A 17476-nucleotide genomic window follows, 5' to 3' on the forward strand; every position below is an offset into this window, starting at 1 on the left:
CAGTGAAGACATGGAGTTTTTACAGTGGAGGGACCTGGAATTAGATAGTGGTCTGATGGTGCAGCAGTTTGCTGTTGACTTCTGCCCTGGCACCTGGCTGTGGGTTGCTCTGAGCATGCCTGGTTGTTTCCATGTTTTGTGCTGATAGGTGGGTGACACCAAGTTTCCTTTCTCATGTTTCAGGAGCTGTTGGCCAGATGCTGCTGAATGCTGACAGGAGAAAGCTGATTCAGAGACAAACGACCAGAAATGTTTGGACACGTCGTCACTTTGGATCTGTAAGTCCTTGTTTGAGGGGAAGTTGCCTGGCAGCCCTGTGAGTTTTTGAGTATCTGTGGAAATTCTCAGATCATGAGAGTAGATTTCAAATCCTGGTATCTTTTCCAGGTGAGTAGGGATGAGATGGCAGGTAGCATATTTGCTGCCTCTAGGGCAGGAAGCAGGAGAGTTCTGAGTTCCTCAGGAAGCCTGAGGAACTGTGTGCTGAGAGACAGGGAGGCCTTTGGCATGTTCTTTCTGGGCACAGCTGCAATGGAAACATGCATGGACTCATTGGTGCAGCTGTTCCTGGAAGCCTCTGTCGGTCTGCCTTGTGGCTGGTGGTTATGCCTGGGTGCTGAACCAGCTCCTGCTGGGAGCTGATGGAAAAGCAGATTCAAATTATGCTGGCCTGATCCTTCCTGGACGTGCATGTTCTCCCTTTCTTTCTCCCTTCATACTTTACAGTTTGCCCCACAGAGCAGTTCCATTGTTGTGAAGGTGGTTTTCCTTGTGCTAGTTGAGACTCGAGTCCAGCGCTGTAGCAAGGAAAGGGGCCAGACAGCTTCTTGGGGCAGGGCCAGCACTGGGGCACCTCTTCAGTTTGTTTTGGCAAAGCTTGATTTTGCATGGTCCTGGTTGCCTGCTTGCTCCATTTACCTTCACTCTGACTCTCCCTGCGTGTGTATAACTGCTCCACACCCTGCCTCCTGTGCCACCTGCCAGGACTTCATGCCACTGTCATGGGAAAAGCAGCACAGCAGCAATAGTGCTTCAGGGAAATGAAGGCTTTACTGAAGTCTCTCATGCCAGTGGCAGAGTGATGGCCACAAAGTGCTCTCTTACTGAGAGACTAACCCAGCTGACTAACCCAGATTAACCCAATTCTCTTCTTGTAGTGATTCTCTTCTGTTGTGGTTTGATTTCCACTGGCAACTAAGCATCACACAGCTGTTGGCTCACTGCTCATCCTTGAGTGGAATGGGGAAATATTTGGGAAAAAACTAAAATTTTGTTAGTTGAGATATAGGCAGGTAAATGGGACAGAAAAGGAAGGGATAATAATAAGAGGTAGAATGTACAGAACAAGGGATGCAGAGTGCAATTGCTCACCACCTGCTGAGCAATGCCCAGCCCATTCCCCAGCAGTGGCCCCTGGCCAGCTTTCTCCCTGGTTTGTGCACTGGCCATGCTGCCATGTGCTGTGGCATCCCGTTGGATGTGGGGTCAATGTCCTGGCCATGTCCCCTCTCAGCCTCTCCCCAGCCTGCTCACTGCTGGGGTGGGGTGAGAAGCTGAAAAGCCAGAGACTCTGTGTAAACACTGCTTAGCAACATCTAAAACATCACTGTGTTATCAACATTGTTCTCATCCCAAATCCAAAGCACAACACTTCCCTAGCTACTAGGAAGAAAAGTAAGTCAGACAAAACCAGTTAAATATCTCAGGCTTTGACCAGAGAGGAAGGTTGTTTCTGAACCTGTTTTGTATCCCTGGTTGGCTGGATATTTTACAGAAGCCTGTTAACAGCAAGGTAGAGTAGGATATGCTGCTTGATGGAAGTCAAGAGAGTAGCTTGCCTTCCTCCCTTGTGGAGGTGTGGGTTATCACAGCTCTAGGCACAAATGTTTTGGCTCAAACAAGAGCCTGATAATTGCCAGCTCATTTGTGGGTGAAAAGCACTGACTTAAAAGGATGAGTGAGATAATTGTTTGCATCACCAAACTTCTGTACTGAAGGCTCCAAGATTAGCATCCCTCTGCAGTGGTCGGGAAGATTAGCTGGGAGGGTCCCATTCTAAAGGAGGTTTGTTTAGTCCTTTCTGGAACCAATGTTGCTTTGAAGCCATTGCTTCATGAATTTTGAGTTTGTGATTCCAGGTGCCTGAGTGACTCGAACGTTTCCTTGCCAGGTGCCTTTCCAGCTCTTGCTGGGCTGTGTGGCCAAGTATTTCTAAGTTCATTTTCTTTACTTTCAGAAGATCTGATGTGGGTTGAGGTGGGTACCTGGAATGAGTTGGCCATCCAAGTTGTCCTTGGCTATAAATATTCCCTATGCCTTCCATATTTATGGGATGAGATTTCAAGCTGGCTGTTTTGGTGGATGCTAAGCTATTTGTTTATTTTCTTCAGGTCATCTGAGTGAGTGTCCCGGCTTCATGAGGCTTTGAATTTGAGCCCAGGCTGGTAAGTGCTCATGTCCTTATAAACTAGAGAAATTATTGTGATTTCAGCTGGGCATACCTTCATGCGCGTCTCCTGTCCTTAGCCTGGCAGAAATTGAGAGAAGAGTCCCCTAGACTGCCTGTTTGGTAGTGGGCCATTTACAAACCTTCTTCTGGCCAGGTTTTTAGCCTTTCTCTTTGAAAAAAGAGAAGTGTCTTCTTGGCAAATCAGACCTATCTGTTTTGCTTAGGGATGCAGTGAAATGTGCATTCAGTATTATGGATGGAATTTTCTAAAATATTAGAGATCTCTGCATCTTCTTGAGTCTTTTTAGGAGAAGAGACTTTGAGGGAATTACTGCAACAAGGGGAAGTTCCCAGCATTCTGATGGGGAAGATTTACAGGTTAGTCCTAGGAAGTAGTTTGTGTTTGTGGAAAGGTGCAAGAAGCTTTTGTCAGCTTGTGTTTATAGCAGAGTGAAGGACGGTTTGCAAATGTACCTGTGAAGTGTTAAAGCCTGTTAGGGCTTGGGACTGCTCTGTGCTTGATGCAGACACCTCCCACTTGCCTTCCTCTCAGGGGGCTCAGTCTGGGTGTCAAAAGAGGCAGCTAGACTAGAGCAGACAAGAATTGGAGAGAATTCTTGAGGTTCCATTTAGACTCTTACCATCTAAAATAACACTGTCCAACACAGAAAGCAAGTGAAGTCTGCTGGGTCACGGGCCCCATGGTAGCCATTCACTGCAGGTGTGTAAAGGGGAGCTGTGTGGCCCTGCTTGTAGAAGTGGGGAGAGAGCGTGATCTGAGTGGACACAAGTCCTGCATTTTGAAGGGCTGTAGGTCAGGTGGTGAGGATTGCAGAGATGCCAGGCTTGCTGAGTGAAAGGGGAATGAGAATTGGGCACTTATTCCAAATATAGGACAACTATGAATGATGCATATGTTGTCACTGAAGAAAGTCTGGTATTGGCCTCTGCAGCACCTGCTTGATAGCTCTGAGACTTCTTGTCTTGTGTACAACAGGGTGGTTGACATTCTGACTGCTTGTGGGGAAGTCTTCCTGCCCTCAACTGCAGACACAGAAGATGGCAAGGAAGGTGTTTCTTCCATGTGTACAGGACAGCTGCTTTTCTTCTACCCTATTTTTTGCTCTTGTACTGCTCCTGCAGCAGGAAGAATCCCAGCATAGCTAGGGTGAAGGAACTAATCTTTCCACTAGTGGTACAGCTGCACATGTCCATACATTGTGCACTTATTCACTCTAAGGGTAGTGAAGCACTGGAACAGGTTGCCTGGAGAGGTTGTGAGCTCCTCATCCCTGGAGCTTCAAAGCCAGGCCTGGTGGGGCTCTGAGCAACCTGGTCTCATGGAAGGTGTCCCTGCCCATGGCAGGGGGGTTGGAATGCGATTATCTTTAATGTCCCTTCCAACCCAAACCATTCTGTGATCCTATGTTGCAAAATCTGGCCTTAAGAACCAAGGGGTCAAAACCGTTGCTCCCTAATTTGATGCCACCTGTGACTTGGGGGTTGTCTGTGTTTTCTGCCAGAGTAATCAGCTCTCCTTCTGACAAATCTCCTGTGATCTGCTGCACTGGGGTCCCAGTGTAAGCCAAAAAGTTCTGGGCTCTTTAATGGCTGAAGTCTCCTCCCACATAGTCCCTGCTGACAGTGACAGGACATGATCAATAACTCCTGCTCCAGCTGTCACTGCTGCCTGTAAGGCTTGCAGTTTCCATATTGAAAAAGGCCTTTCCTAAAGAGCCTAATCAATATGCTGCTGTGAGGTCTGTTCTCATTTGCTATATATAATCCGGACACACACAAGTACGTGAGTGAGCGTGTGTAGAGGGGGGAGAGGATGTGCCAGCCCTCTGTTCTCACTGGCTGGGAGAAGGACACAGCTACCTCTTACTTTTCTCCCTCTCCTGCAGCTGCTGCTCAAGGCTTGTGGCTACATCCTTTACCTGCTCTATTAGCACTCTGCATGGGGACCTGTTCTGGGACTCCAGGGGAGCCGAATTCCTGCTGGGTCACTCCTAGGGTTCGATGGAGCAGCCGTGACTCTCTCTTGTATGCCCTTTCTGCTGTTGGTAGGTAACCCGCCTCGGGAGCCACGCAGGTGGGAGGATGTCGAGCACGGCCCCGTCAAAGAAGCCTTACCGCAAGGCGCCCCCGCAGCACCGCGAAATCCGGCATGAGGTGCCCATCATTCGTGACGACCAGGATGGAGTGATCTTGGCTGAGCAGAGTCAGGTAACAACTTGCCGGGTGACAAAGGGCTTAACACCATTGCAGCACCAGCAAATAGGGTTTAGTTACACCGAGGCAGGCCAGCTCGAGCAGGCAGAGGGGTTTGAGGTTTGCAACCTGAACTTCTCCTCATCGTGGTCCCTGGAGTCCAGCAGTGAGAAGGAAGTGGCAGGGTGCAGAGCAGAGTTGAACATCAAGAGCCAGACTGTCTCTCCAGCGCTTCAGTGTGGTGGGAAGATGGGGCAGCGAAGTGGGAAGCGGTGCCCAAACCGCAGTCGTGGGCACCGCCGCAAATTTGTGAGCCGTAGCATGGAGACAGTTCTGGTGTCTGGAGATGAAAGAAACCATCCCGCTTGCTCTTTCAAGAGCAGAAGCCTGGAACGCTCACTTATATTTAAAGAGCCTCCTGAAGTCCTGACACCGAGGAAGTTTCGTGTCTCCTCTACACACCTGCCTCTCAAAGGGATCCTGAAGCAGACCAACATGACTGGCTCGTGCCCTGAGAGCTTATGCAAGTCCCGCTCAGTAGAAACGCTTTGCCGTGGTCGTGGCTCACGCAAATACAGCGATCCTCAGCTTTGCCTCAGCCCTAGGGAGAAGCGCTCCCTGGAGCAAAGCAGCAGCAGGGCTGCTGACTCTGTCAAGCGCAGGGAGAAGATCACAGAGGAAAAACGGCAGTTCTCCAAATTCCTGGATGAGATTACCCAGCGAGTGCTGAGTCCCAACCGCTTGCGCTCACTGGGAGAGACCAGGGGAGCAGAACAAGACCAGAACTCTCCCCTTGTTCCCAGAAGATCTGTGCCAGAAGGCCAAGGGGAAGGTCGCCTGAAAGGGGTCAAAACCAAGCATGCAACTGAAAGATCCCCCTGCCCAAGCAGAAGAAAAGCAGAAAAGAAAAGTGAGGGGCTGGGAATGGCTTCGGGCCAGAGAAAGTATGCTGAGGAAGCTGAGAGAGTTTCCAGACTAAGAAAGAAACCTGTCCTTGGGAGGAAGGACAGTAAGGGAAAACTCCTTTCCTTGGAGAGAAGGGTAGTAGATCTGTGTCAGTATGAGCTGCAGCAGCTGGCAGACCTGGGGCTGGCAGGGGCATCCTCTGGGCAGCAGCATTCACTGTCTTCATGGAAAAGCAGTGCAGAGGGCAGAAGGGATGAAAGCAGTCCCTGTTCACAGCTATTACAGCCACACCATCAGTGTGCTAAGCTTGGGCAGAAGCGTGCAGTGGAGCCGAACTACCCAGAGAAAGGATCCTGCTCCACTCCAACATGCTGGAGTCCGGAGGAGGGGCCTACCCCATCTAGATCCTCCCCTTCCTTCAACCTGGCACTGAACAAGGTAGGTGCCAGGGTCACCAACTTGCAGGCAGGGCTCTCACAAAGGCCAAACCCCTACCTGTATCTCATTTAGTCTGTAATGCCAGGGCAGAGAGTGAGAACAGGCCCCCAGACCTCATGTTATGGGTGCTTAATCATGAGAAGCTGCTCTCTTGTGGGTGCCACTCATGGCTATGCTACAGGTTGGGTATATGTTCCTGGGAGTAACCAGCTTCCCTTTGACTCCAGGAGTTAAGGAAGGTAAAAACTAGTGCTGTTCTCCCCACGGCAGACTTCCCAGGTGTTTGCTAGTTGGAGGCCATTCAGGCTGCTGGGCAGTAGGTGTGTGCAGGAGGGAGGCAGCTTCATTGTCAGGAGGTGCTGGGATGTTCATGGTGTTTTGTGTGTGCCCTATGCCTGACTGTCTCATGGACTGGATCTTTGTATGATGGCTGTTTCAGGCCCCTTAAGCTTTCTCCTCTTTTCTCTAGCCTGCTTTGAGGCAATGCCATTATCTTGTATTAATAAGGATCACATTATTCCCTTTGCCTGGTCACTATCATTTGCTGTTTGTTTATTCATGGGGGCAGGGGAGGCAGTTGCTAGATAATTCTGTGTGAATTAACTGATTGCCATGTGGAGTCAGGAGGTAAGAAAATAATGGATTGATGCTTTTCTCTTAAGAGCAGCAGGGTGTATGCAGATGTTAAAGACCATTTTTTTTAAAGTGAGAATTAATAAAGGAAGCAGCTTCATGAGGTCTTAAGGCCAGAACTGTGATGGTGTACCCTGTGTTAGCAGCTCAACAGGCTCGTCCTTGGCTGTCTGACATGGCCTCTCAGCCCAGAGCTGACTGTGACACTTAACAGACTATCTAAAGTGTGGCAGCACTTGGGTTTGTGAAGTGCTCTTGGTATCAAGCACCAAAAATAATCCATGGGCAGTTTGGACTTTGTGTGAATGGTCAGAGTCTTGGGCTTTCACAAAAAATACAGTTGCTTCTAGTGCTAATTACATATCTCCCAGCCATCCTGGTAGGCAGCAACCATCTCATGGGTTAGCACAGAGAGTTCAAAATAGCTGAGCTGTGTGCTCTTGTCACTCCTTTCTGTATCCTTGTTCTGCAGGGGCCTGCTCCAGCTATCTCTGGGGATCTTGCTCATAACATTTTCTTTTACAGGCTTTTCTGACCTTTAGTGTTTCTTCTGCTATCCTAGAATAGTTACAGTGGTTGGTTTCAGGTCTGCAGAAAGAAACCTTTTTTGCAGCACAATTTGGATGGTGTAGTTGGTAGGCACATTTTTCAGCTCCCAAATGATTCTCTCTAATGATTTTTGTGGGACTTCAGGGGTCCCACAAGTGATTGCTGTGGTGACAGGTGAATCCTGTATATGCTGGCCCATGAGATTCCTGCTGCCCACCAGCTGTGGATGTGGAGGAAGCTGAAACACTTGCTAAGGTGCTGATGTTACAAGAGATGCTGAGATTGCACCGTGGGAGGGTAAAGTTACCTAACTTGTGTGGTGGTTTCTAGTCCAGCTCTTCTACCCTGAACCAGACACACAGTGTATTTTAGTATGAGACAGCTGAGCAGTGTGTACAAATCCTTGTAGCTCTAAGCTTGCCTAATACGAACTGTCAGAGCAGGGGAAAAAGTGTCACAGCTAGGGTCTAGCAACCAAGACTGCCTTTTAGTGTGAGAGACCAACTCCTCTTCTAAAAGAATCTCACAGCTGTTTTCTTCCCTGTACAGGAACCCTTGACGGATGCAGAAAGGATGAAGTAAGTGTCCTGCTCCTCCTTTATGCCTGTCATACTGCAACTGTGTGGGTGCTGATTCCTCACATCCTGCCTGTGCCACCTGCACAGTGAAGCTGACTGGCCCTGCAGGCTCCTCTCAATCTTCAGTCTTATTGGGGCCGTGTGGGCAGAGCTTTGCTCTGTGCCTCGCCAACCTGTGCCTTGCATGTTCCTCTTGCTGGAGAAGGGGGGAGCAGGAACCCCCAGTGCAGGTGCAGGCAGGGAAGTTGGTGGGTCTGAAAGAAAGTAGGTTAAGTCTTTAACAGAGGTGGAGAGAGGATTTTTCCTTTCTATTCTTCTAACCTGGACTGGGATAAATTATTGATTGGTTTTTCATTCATCAGTGAGGGACACTGGAGCTGTGCAGCTCATCTGTATGCAAGCACTGTAACCCGAGAGGGAGCTGAGAGCCATGGCTGGCCAGCTGGCGTGTGCTGCTTTGCCCCTGCTCCAAGAGTGTTTATCTGTCTGTCCTGACAGAGATGTACCTCATGTTTCACATGTTGGAGTCTCCTGAGCGTTCAGTTCAGTTACTTCTTGGGACCCCTGTGAGGGCTCTTGGTCCCTACTGTGGGGCAGTGGGGTGGGGGTGCTGGTGTGGAACACTCCTGGTGCACTCAGTGGTACCTTGCTCCTGATTCCTGCCCCAGGCTACTGCAGCACGAGAATGAGGAGCTTCGTCGACGGCTGACGTACGTGACTAACAAAATGGAGGCAATGGAGAGGGAATTGGAGTCAGGTCAGGACTACCTGGAGATGGAACTGGGCCAGAACCGTGAGGAGCTGGAGAAGTTCAAGGACAAATTCCGTAGGTATGACAAAGAAAATGAGAGGGGTAGGGTTAGAAAGATCCCTCACACCAAAGACTCCCTCAGCTGGCGTGAGCAGGCTGTGCCCTGTTCTGCAAATCAAAGGTGTGCTGCATCCTTGAAAAGGTGCACCTCCAGACTCTAGGGGAGATAAAGGCTCTGCAGCCATTATTTCTTCCCAAGTACAGTGTAGGAATGCTGCCATTGTGAAAGGCTGATGATAGGGAGTTCTTTATCTATTGGATCTAAGCATGTGTGCAAAAAAAGCCGCTGGTGGCTGCAAGAAAATACATCATCGCTTTACCTGAAAAGTACCTCAGTTAAAAATCAGTGCCAGTCACTGCTGGTCATGTGCTTAGATGTGACATAGCTCAGAGGACTCCTCCAAAGTCATCTACATCCCCTCCTGCAGGATCCTTTCACCCCACCAGCCTCATCTTGTCTCCAATAACTTGGAGTCTGAAAGCCATCATGTGTCAGAGGTGAGGCATATTTAATATGCCTGGTTGTCTTAAGAGCAGTCTTTCTGAGTTCTAGAGTTGGTGGTTTTCCTGGCACCTGTGAAGGCAACTTGAGTAGGTGCCTGAGATCCATTCCCAAGCATACAATCTTGTTTCTGTAGGTTGCAGAATAGCTACACTGCTTCCCAGAGAACCAACCAAGACCTGGAGGAGAAGCTGCATGCCCTGGTGAGTGCCCTATTAAGTCACTAGAGAGATGAGATGGAAGACACCAGTGTGTGTTAGGAGCAGATTGGGGAAGGGGCCCTGTCTTTACCCAGCAGATATGGCAGTGGGTGAGGGGTGAGGTCCTGGCCATGACCATCTACTCCCCATTCTGGCTGGTGTCATGAGTGGTTTTCTTGATTTACTGAGCCCATACTTGGTCATGCATGTGAGCTTTGGTTCCTCACAACATAATTGCATGGTATTCCGTCATGTTGCTTCAGTCCCTCTCAAAACACCAGGGATGTGTCAGCTAGTCTAGGGGTGGTCATCCTGGGAGGACGGGGACAGTCAGAGCAGAGCCAATGTGCGTGTATGTCTGTTGTGTGCATTCATAACACTCATGGCTGTTTCTTTTCTCTCCCTCCCCCTCTTTCTCTTTCTCCTCTCCACGCTGCCGCTGGCACACTCTGGGCGCACTCACCTCTCAGGCCTCTCTCAGCCAAAGCTGGATTTTTGCAGTTGCGTCTTTTCGTTTGTCTGTTTTTCCTTTTTCCACTTTACGTGTCTCAGCCTGTTGGTCTCATTGTCAATCCCACATACACCATCTCAGATGGAGGGGCCCCAGCCCTCGTCCAGCCAAGGGCTCACCTGGTATCCAGCAGCTGCCCGCAGATGCAGCAGGTCCTAGCTTGCAGGGCTCCATCTTAAGAGTGTTTGACTCTGAGCCAGCTGGAGCATGGCATGTTGGGAAGTGGTGCCCATAAGCTGCGGCACTGCACAAGGTGTGGATGGCTGTGAGCCTTGTTTGCTCCTTTCCCTTCCCCTTCTGAGCTGTGAGCAGGCAAATAGCTGAGGTGCTGATTGCCTCTGTGTAGCCCAGGATGAGATTTCTTTGGTTCTAGACCTTGAATTTATTGGGTTAATATTCACTACCCATTCTTCATTGTGCTAGTGCCTGAAGAGACTGCAAACTGGGGAAGTACTGGCTCCTTTATCCCCTTGCCTGTTGCCATGATGTACAGCTGGCCCTGCTGCTCACAGCCTCCAAACACCCTTGGGCAGTTTAGAAGAACCTCTAGAGACAGCAACAGCTTGGTTGTTCTAGGCTGTTGTCCCTCTTCGCTGTTACATCTGGGTCTCTGTCAGCCCTAGGAAGTCTGAAGAGGCAAGGTTGCCTGCTTTAGGGAGGACATTAGCTGAACTTCAGATGAAGCAACAGGTCTTTTTACTTACTAGAGCAAGGCTTAAACTCATTCAAGATGATGCCTTCCCCCTTTTGTCCATTCAGTATTGACTGCTGGATCTTTTCAAGCAGCATTCTTGTTTCGGTTTCCCCAGGAAGGAGGGCTGGGTATCACAATCTCAGAGCTCTTTGCTACCAGTGGCAGGTTGGGATTGATCGCTCAAAACCACTAGCTTTTTGTGAGGCACCATGGGAACCAGGGGCAGAGAGGAAACCTGCCAGTGCTGCAGGAAGAGATACTGCATTAAGGAGGTTCAGACTCAACCTGTTGTCTCGGTAGCTGGCAGAGCGGCTGGTCCCATTTGGCTTTTGGAATCACCTTCCTTTGAAGAGGGCTGTCTCCCTTGTCTCTCTGTCTGGAAGTTTTTCATATCCCAGCTGAACATGTCATTGTGCAATGCTTGGGCTGAGGTGGGTGGTGAAACCAAGTTCTGTTTTAGGGAGTTCTAAACCTGGTGTTCTTGCATCCCAGATTAAAAAGGCAGAAATGGACCGCAAGACGCTGGACTGGGAGATTGTAGAGCTCACTAATAAGTTGCTTGATGCCAAAACCACCATTAATAAGCTGGAGGAACTCAATGTAAGTGTGTCAGTTGTGGGCTTTTCCTTTTGTTCGAAGTCATGAGTGTAAAGGAGGACATGAATGACTCCAATGTGTATGGAAGTGCAGGAACTGTACATGATAGCAGGGACAAACAAACAGAAGAGGGTCTGAGGGGTTGAAGAGGGAAGAATGGATCTTCAAGTTTGATGTATTTGCTCTTTTAAGCTTAGAGTTTGACCTGATTCTGGGCTGTACCTATGGAGGGGTCATTCACTCCAGAGCTGGGAGGGAGCTGATGCCTTTTCTACACCATTAATGTAGAAGTTCCTGGATCCAGTGCTTGACTCTATTAACTGCTCTCAACTCCCTCCAGTCTGTCTGCATCATCAGATATGGCTGAGCTGTGGGATGAGAGAGAAAATCTGGTGGGATTTTTGGGGATGGTTAAATCCCCAGAGGGAGAGGGACTTGATATGCACTGGCAGAGGATATGCTGGCAACAAGGACTGGAATTGAAAGGGACACCTTGGCTGAGTTGTGAGAAAATACACAAAAGTATGGGGAGGAGGGAATGGCAGTGCCCTCATGAGCAATTCATCAGATGCCTGTTCTGGCTTCTGTTCAAGCTGTACCTGGTCAGATGGTGCCTTTTTGGGTAAGAGTTTGGGCGAGTCTGACATCTGTGCCCTCTCCTGCAGGAACGCTATCGACAGGACTGTAACCTTGCAGTACAGCTGCTCAAGTGTAACAAGTCTCACTTCAGGAACCACAAGTTTGCTGATGTGAGTAGTAACCCTGCTGAGGTGAGGAAGAAGGGCTCATGGGCCTTGACTGCATTTTGCTTTCTCCAGCTTTTTCCACAGGGCTGCAGGTCTCTCATCCTTCAGTCTCAGAGGTGGGGGAAGGTTCCTGTTCCCACTCCCACTGAGAAGACAGCACAGAGCTTCTGCCAGCTCCTCTTTCATGACAGCTCCATTTCACAGTTCAGCCAGGAGCTGTTATAAAAAGCACAATAACCTTGAACTTGATAGCCTGCTGGGTGCGTGCTGATAGCTGGCAGGAGGACAGACCTCTCTCTTACTCTGCTCCATCCTTTTTCCTTCCTCACCTGGCCATATGGAAGGGCCATACTGCCTCATAAGAAGCAGCAGTAGTCTGACCCGACATCACTTATTACTCTGAGGAGAAATGTGTGAGGCAGCATTCAGGGCTTTCTGGGCCTTCTGAGCAAGGAGAAGCTGGTACCACCTCGCTCCCCCTTGTGGGGAGGGATGAGGGTGGGGGAGTTCAGCTCATCCTGCTCTCATCTCCTTTCACATTAGTAGCATCAGTTCTTTGGTCGAAAGTATCACCCAGGCCCTTAGCTGAGCTCTCTCTTTGCCATACTTCTAGTCTCTGTCTTTCTGTTCCTCTCAGCAAAACTACATGCTTGTCTTTTTTAATTTAGCAGGTGACCACTATGTCACCCTCCCCCATTGTGTCTCAAATTAGCACTCTTGAGGTCAGTGTATCAGTTACTGCTGGGGTAACCTTGACCTCTCTCCCAGCTGTCCCCCCTCTCTGGAGGTTTGAATTCTGCCCCCAGAGCGCTGTGTTCCACGTGGCTGCCACTGGAGGGGGTTTGGTGCTGAGCAGTTGTGCAGACAGCCTGCCTCACAGCCAGCTGTTGTTATGCAGTGAGCCCTGCATGCCCAGATGTGGGTGCAGTTTCCTTCTGGCTGTGATGGGACAGACCTCTCTGTGCCACTGAGTGGCTTGGGGACCTCTGCTCTCCATGCTTCACTTGCCTGTGGTGGCCCAGGTGAGGACAGCTTGGCAGGGTAATGGGGAGAGCAGTAATGCCCATTTGTGGGACAAGGGGTAGTGTTTACCCCTGGGTGAGACCCCAGTCCAACAACTTTGGTAATAAGCCCTATGTTTGTCTCTCTGAAACGGAGAGAGTGAGGAAGCAGGGTGGTGTGTTGCAGTTGATAGGAACACAGGAAGGCATTGATCCTGGTCTGTGGGCAGGCTGCCAAGGCAGCATGGCTGCAATTATGCATTCAGGGAGTACTGTGGATCTCAGCAGTGGGGGCTGTAGAGTCACTTCAGTGCAACCACCAACTGATTTTCCACAGATCGATCAACCCCTTCCCTGTATGTGCTGGCTGGGCCTTATCTCTGCGCTCACAGACATGTGGGACTGAGCCCACGTGCTGTCTTTACCTGTTCCCTTTGCCAAATGGGGCCTATGAACCATGGCCTAGAAGTGTGACTGCTGTGACAGCTAGAGAGCCTTGTTAGTCACTTGTGGGGCAGGTTTGCTTTGAAAAAAGATACGCTTCTGAAGGCAAGGTAGGTGAATGTTAAGATCAAGATAATGGCAAAATACACATGTAGGTTGATTGGAAAAGGCAGATTATATGAAACTAAGTGGCTTGTATGGCATTCTCCTTCTAATGTCCTTTTCCTTCTCCCTAGCTTCCCTATGAGCTGCAGGACATGGTGAATAAGCATTTGCACAGCGCACAGGAGGCTGCGGGCCCTGGCCAGGAGGCAGCCCACACCTTGGCTCCATCTGATGTTGTGCCCACCTCAGTCATCGCCAGAGTCTTGGAGAAACCAGAATCTCTGGTTCTGAATTCAGCAAAGTCTAGCAGTGGCAGCTGTCCCATGGCTGAGGATGTCTTTGTGCACGTGGACATGAGCGGAGCCCTTCCTGATGCCTGTAATAGTGCAGGGCAGATGGGGAAGGAGGGAGGAGATGTGGCGAAACAGCAGAACGGTGGCTGCAAGCCGCAGAGTAGTGTGGAAAGTGTGCCTGAGGAGGTGCCTGCCTTTGAGAAGCTAAGCCCATACCCTACTCCCTCACCTCCCCATCCTATGTACCCAGGGCGTAAAGTGATTGAGTTCTCTGAGGACAAGGTAAGGATCCCAAAGAACAGCCCCCTGCCCAACTGTACATATGCCACGCGCCAGGCCATCTCCCTCAGCCTGGTACAGAGTGAAGACGAGAGCTGCGACCGGCACCGGACACTCCCCAGCAGCCCTGCTTCAGAAGGGCACCGTTCAGCTTCCAGCTGTTCCTGTCAGCAGTCCCCCAAAGCAGCCAGGGCTCATGGCTCTTCCCAGAGCAGCCCATTCAGCAGCCCTCCCCAAATCCCGAGCGCCTTCGCCAGCTCTGCCAGCTCTGAGGAGGACCTGCTGGCTAACTGGCAGCGTATGTTTGTGGATAAGGCACCCCCCACCTCGGAGCGAGTGCTGATGAACCGCACGGCCTTCAGCCGTGACACAGCCCCCGAGCTCCAGAAGAGGTTCAGCCGCTCCATGCAGGAGCTGGGTAGGGCAGCCTCGGCTTACTCGGATGGTGAGGAGTCTGCACAGAGCTACAGCTGGACCGTGAGCCGGGACTCGAGCGTGGACACAGACAGCACTGAGTCCAGAGCCCGCAGGAGCCATTTCTCCTCAGACTATGGTACAGATTTCTCCCAGGATGAAGCCCAGAAGCTGTTGCTTGAAAGCGGTGGAGGCACTGCTGAGCCTGAAAGCCCCTCACCAGAGAAGCACAAGGACTATGTAGACCTCGGCTTGCCTGAGAGCCCGGCTGAGGAGAGAGAAATGCTGCTCCAGGGAAACAAGGAGAGCAGCCAAGGAGGTGTCCAAGAGGAGAGCGGAGAAGGCAGGGTCAAGCCTTCTTTGGGTCGGCCGCACCGCAGCCCTAAGAGGATGGGGGTGCATCACTTACATCGCAAGGACAGCCTGACACAAGCCCAGGAACAGGGCAACCTTCTCAGCTGAGGCAGAGCAAGAAGTAGCCACACTTAGCGGAGCTGTCGGATGCCCCGATCAGTCCACCTGAGGGAGAAGCCTCCCTTAGTACCCTCCTCCCAGGGGAAATCTGCTCTGAGATTTTATATTTATTCTCTTCTTTTGCTACCTGGAGGAGCTGGGATCTCCCTTCCCTGTCACCTCAGACCCACAGTACAAGCACATACAGTGTGCAGCAGCACACCCACTGCCCTGACACACTCGCAGCTCTCTTCACAGCCTCACACTGGTGCCTGTACCAGAGCTAGTTCTTGGTACCCCTCGTCCTGGTGCCTGTGCCTCTTTTTGCTCTCATCCCCCTTCCCACTCAGGTACCTGAGGCCCTGGGTGCTCTCCTGTTGTTTCCCTGCAGCTGCTCTGCTCTCTTTTAACCTGTGCCAACAGGGCAGAGTGCCTGTGTGGTGGTGTCTGATTCCCTGGGAGCCCCAGGGGCTGTGAGTGGGGCACAAGGACTCTCCCAGCAGATGGCTGTGTGCCATGGGGATGTGCTGGGATCGCTGATGTCTCCTTTTCCTGCTGGGTTTTGTTCTCCCCAGCTGCCTACTGGGTGGGTCTCCAGAATCTGCCTCCGCAGGTCGCTGTCGTGTGTCTCCCGGGCTGGGCTCAGCACTTTCCCCACTGGGGCAGTGCACAGGGGCCGGTGCTGCAGTGTGGGGCACGGGTGCTGCCTGCTGAGGTGGTTTGGGGAGGCAGTGCCTTCTGGGTGCTGGGGTTTGTATTTGTGTGTCTCCTCCCTCACACCTCTTCCCCTGGTCTCTGTGCTGTTGTTTTGTTTGAACAGTGCTGGTGCTTTGCTCTTGGGTGGGCTTCTTTCTTCTTTCCAAGCCTTTGGTTTTGGGGTGTATTGTTTTTTCTTTTCCCCCACCCTGCATAAACAGACACAGCGGTTGGCAGCCGGTCTGATGCCTGCACTGAGGGTGTGTTGAGGAGTCTCAGCTATCAGAGCTGTGCTTCCCTCTGATCCCAGTCTCCAGCCTGCAGAAACCCCTCCAGATTTAAGAACAAGGTCTTGCCCCAGGCAGGCAAGGCATGAAAGATGCTACTGGGCTTTTCTGGGAAGGGCTTGGTGCAGGGCCAGCAGGGATGTGAGGACAGCATGCTGAAGAGCTGCTCCCTGCAGATGCACTACCTCATGGCTCAGCAGCAGCCCTTCACCAGGGTCTCCTTGCACGCCCCCTTCTCTGGGAGGCTCCAGGATCTGGTGCCTCTCCGGGGCCTCCCTTTCTGGGTAGAGCTCTCTGCGTGTTTTTCCTAGCGTAGTGTGATATTGCGTCACTTTTCTTCTCAGTCTTGTGTGCTCAGTGTCTTGTTGGGGGGAGGGAAGGGGAGAGGTCTGTAGATGTAGGTATTTTTTTGAGGGCTTACAAAGCCCAGGCCTCCTGTTTTAATTTTGTCCTGTGCCCTTGTCTGTCTGGTGTTTCTTGGCTTCCATGGGGGTGCGGGGCAGAGAACAGCCCAGTTCCCTTCACCATACCCCCTTCAAACCCCAGCCTGCTGTCTGGTTTTTGAGTTGGGTTTGTGTTGTCCTCCCACCTACACCATGCGGGCTCTTGATTTGGTCTGGAGGAGAGCATCCTTCTCTCTAGGAGGCAACATCTGTTCATATGCTTACATCAAGATTTGCAGTCAAGAGCTGTCAGGGGGCCCTGCTCCCCTCCCCAAACCCCTGTCTCTGTAAAGGGCTTGCAGCTTGTAGCTGGGGCCAGCCAGGGCTTTCAGCTTGAGCCTGGAGGCTCCAGGGCCAGTGAAAGGGAGCTGCAGGCCTCTCTGGCAAGCTGTGTAGGTTGTTTTATGTACCCTGGGCAGAGCTGCTGCCTTACACGCTCACCTTGTTTCCCACCTGGAATAGTTGTGGATCTGGATGCCACCCTCTGGTGGGGAGGTGGGACTCAATATTTCACTGCAGTGTTTCGCTGTGCAGACAGGCTGGTGCTGAGAGTGGGAGCCTCCTCTGAGCCTGCAGAGTGTTTATCTTCCCTGTCCCAGTTGTGGAGGGGGAAGAGGTGTCCTTGTGTTTGCTGCCATCAGCCACTTCACTGCTGCATTTCTTTTGTTCTGCAGCGCTGCTGAGGGTTTGCATCTGCAGCAGCTGCCAGATCCTGCCTCACAGATGTCACCTGGGGTTGGCAGCTCACTGAGGGAGCTGCTCTGGCTCTGAGGCTGCTGGTGACCTGCAGCAGGGGAAGCATTGCCCCCCCAGGGCTCAGCCCCATCTCCCCTGAATCCTGGCATGCTGGTCAGTGGACAAAACTTTTGCTGAGGCAGCTGGTGCTGATGGTGCTGAACAGAGCTGGCCTTGCTCTGCTTTTGGTCAAGGTAGACTGAAAAGCAAAACAGTGAAGTGGAGGGGTGGCAAAGGTATGCCTAGCACCTCACCAGACACTTGTGCTTTGCAGCATTAGGCTGCTGGCAGAGCTTGAGGGGGAGTGGTGGCCTCAAGCAGCAGAGCGCTCTATTTCCCTGTGGGCAGTGTCCTCTGCACTCCTGCCCACCTCCAGCAGTATTGGCTCTGGGGCCTTGAGCCCATCCCACTTCCAGTGTCCCAACTCCAGACTGTTAATCTGTAACTAATGTGTTTTTTTCTGAGATTTTCAAACTGATGTATATTTTAAGACCAGAA

The 17476-nt window shown here is 51.3% G+C and overlaps 1 protein-coding gene across 1 annotated transcript; it reads left to right on the forward strand.

The window, feature by feature from the left end:
* The first annotated feature begins 220 nt into the window (after positions 1 to 220).
* TJAP1 (tight junction associated protein 1) lies at positions 221 to 17476 on the forward strand. Its single transcript, XM_083856390.1, has 9 exons — positions 221 to 278; positions 2391 to 2444; positions 4520 to 4678; positions 7739 to 7767; positions 8436 to 8597; positions 9217 to 9283; positions 10978 to 11085; positions 11748 to 11831; positions 13510 to 17476. Exons 3-9 carry the CDS (start codon positions 4553 to 4555, stop codon positions 14824 to 14826), a joined length of 1893 nt encoding a protein of 630 aa, XP_083712516.1. The 5' UTR covers positions 221 to 278; positions 2391 to 2444; positions 4520 to 4552; the 3' UTR covers positions 14827 to 17476.

The sequence above is a fragment of the Zosterops lateralis genome, assembly GCF_965231275.1.
Source record: "Zosterops lateralis genome assembly, chromosome: 3".
Taxonomy (NCBI): Eukaryota; Metazoa; Chordata; class Aves; order Passeriformes; family Zosteropidae; genus Zosterops; species Zosterops lateralis.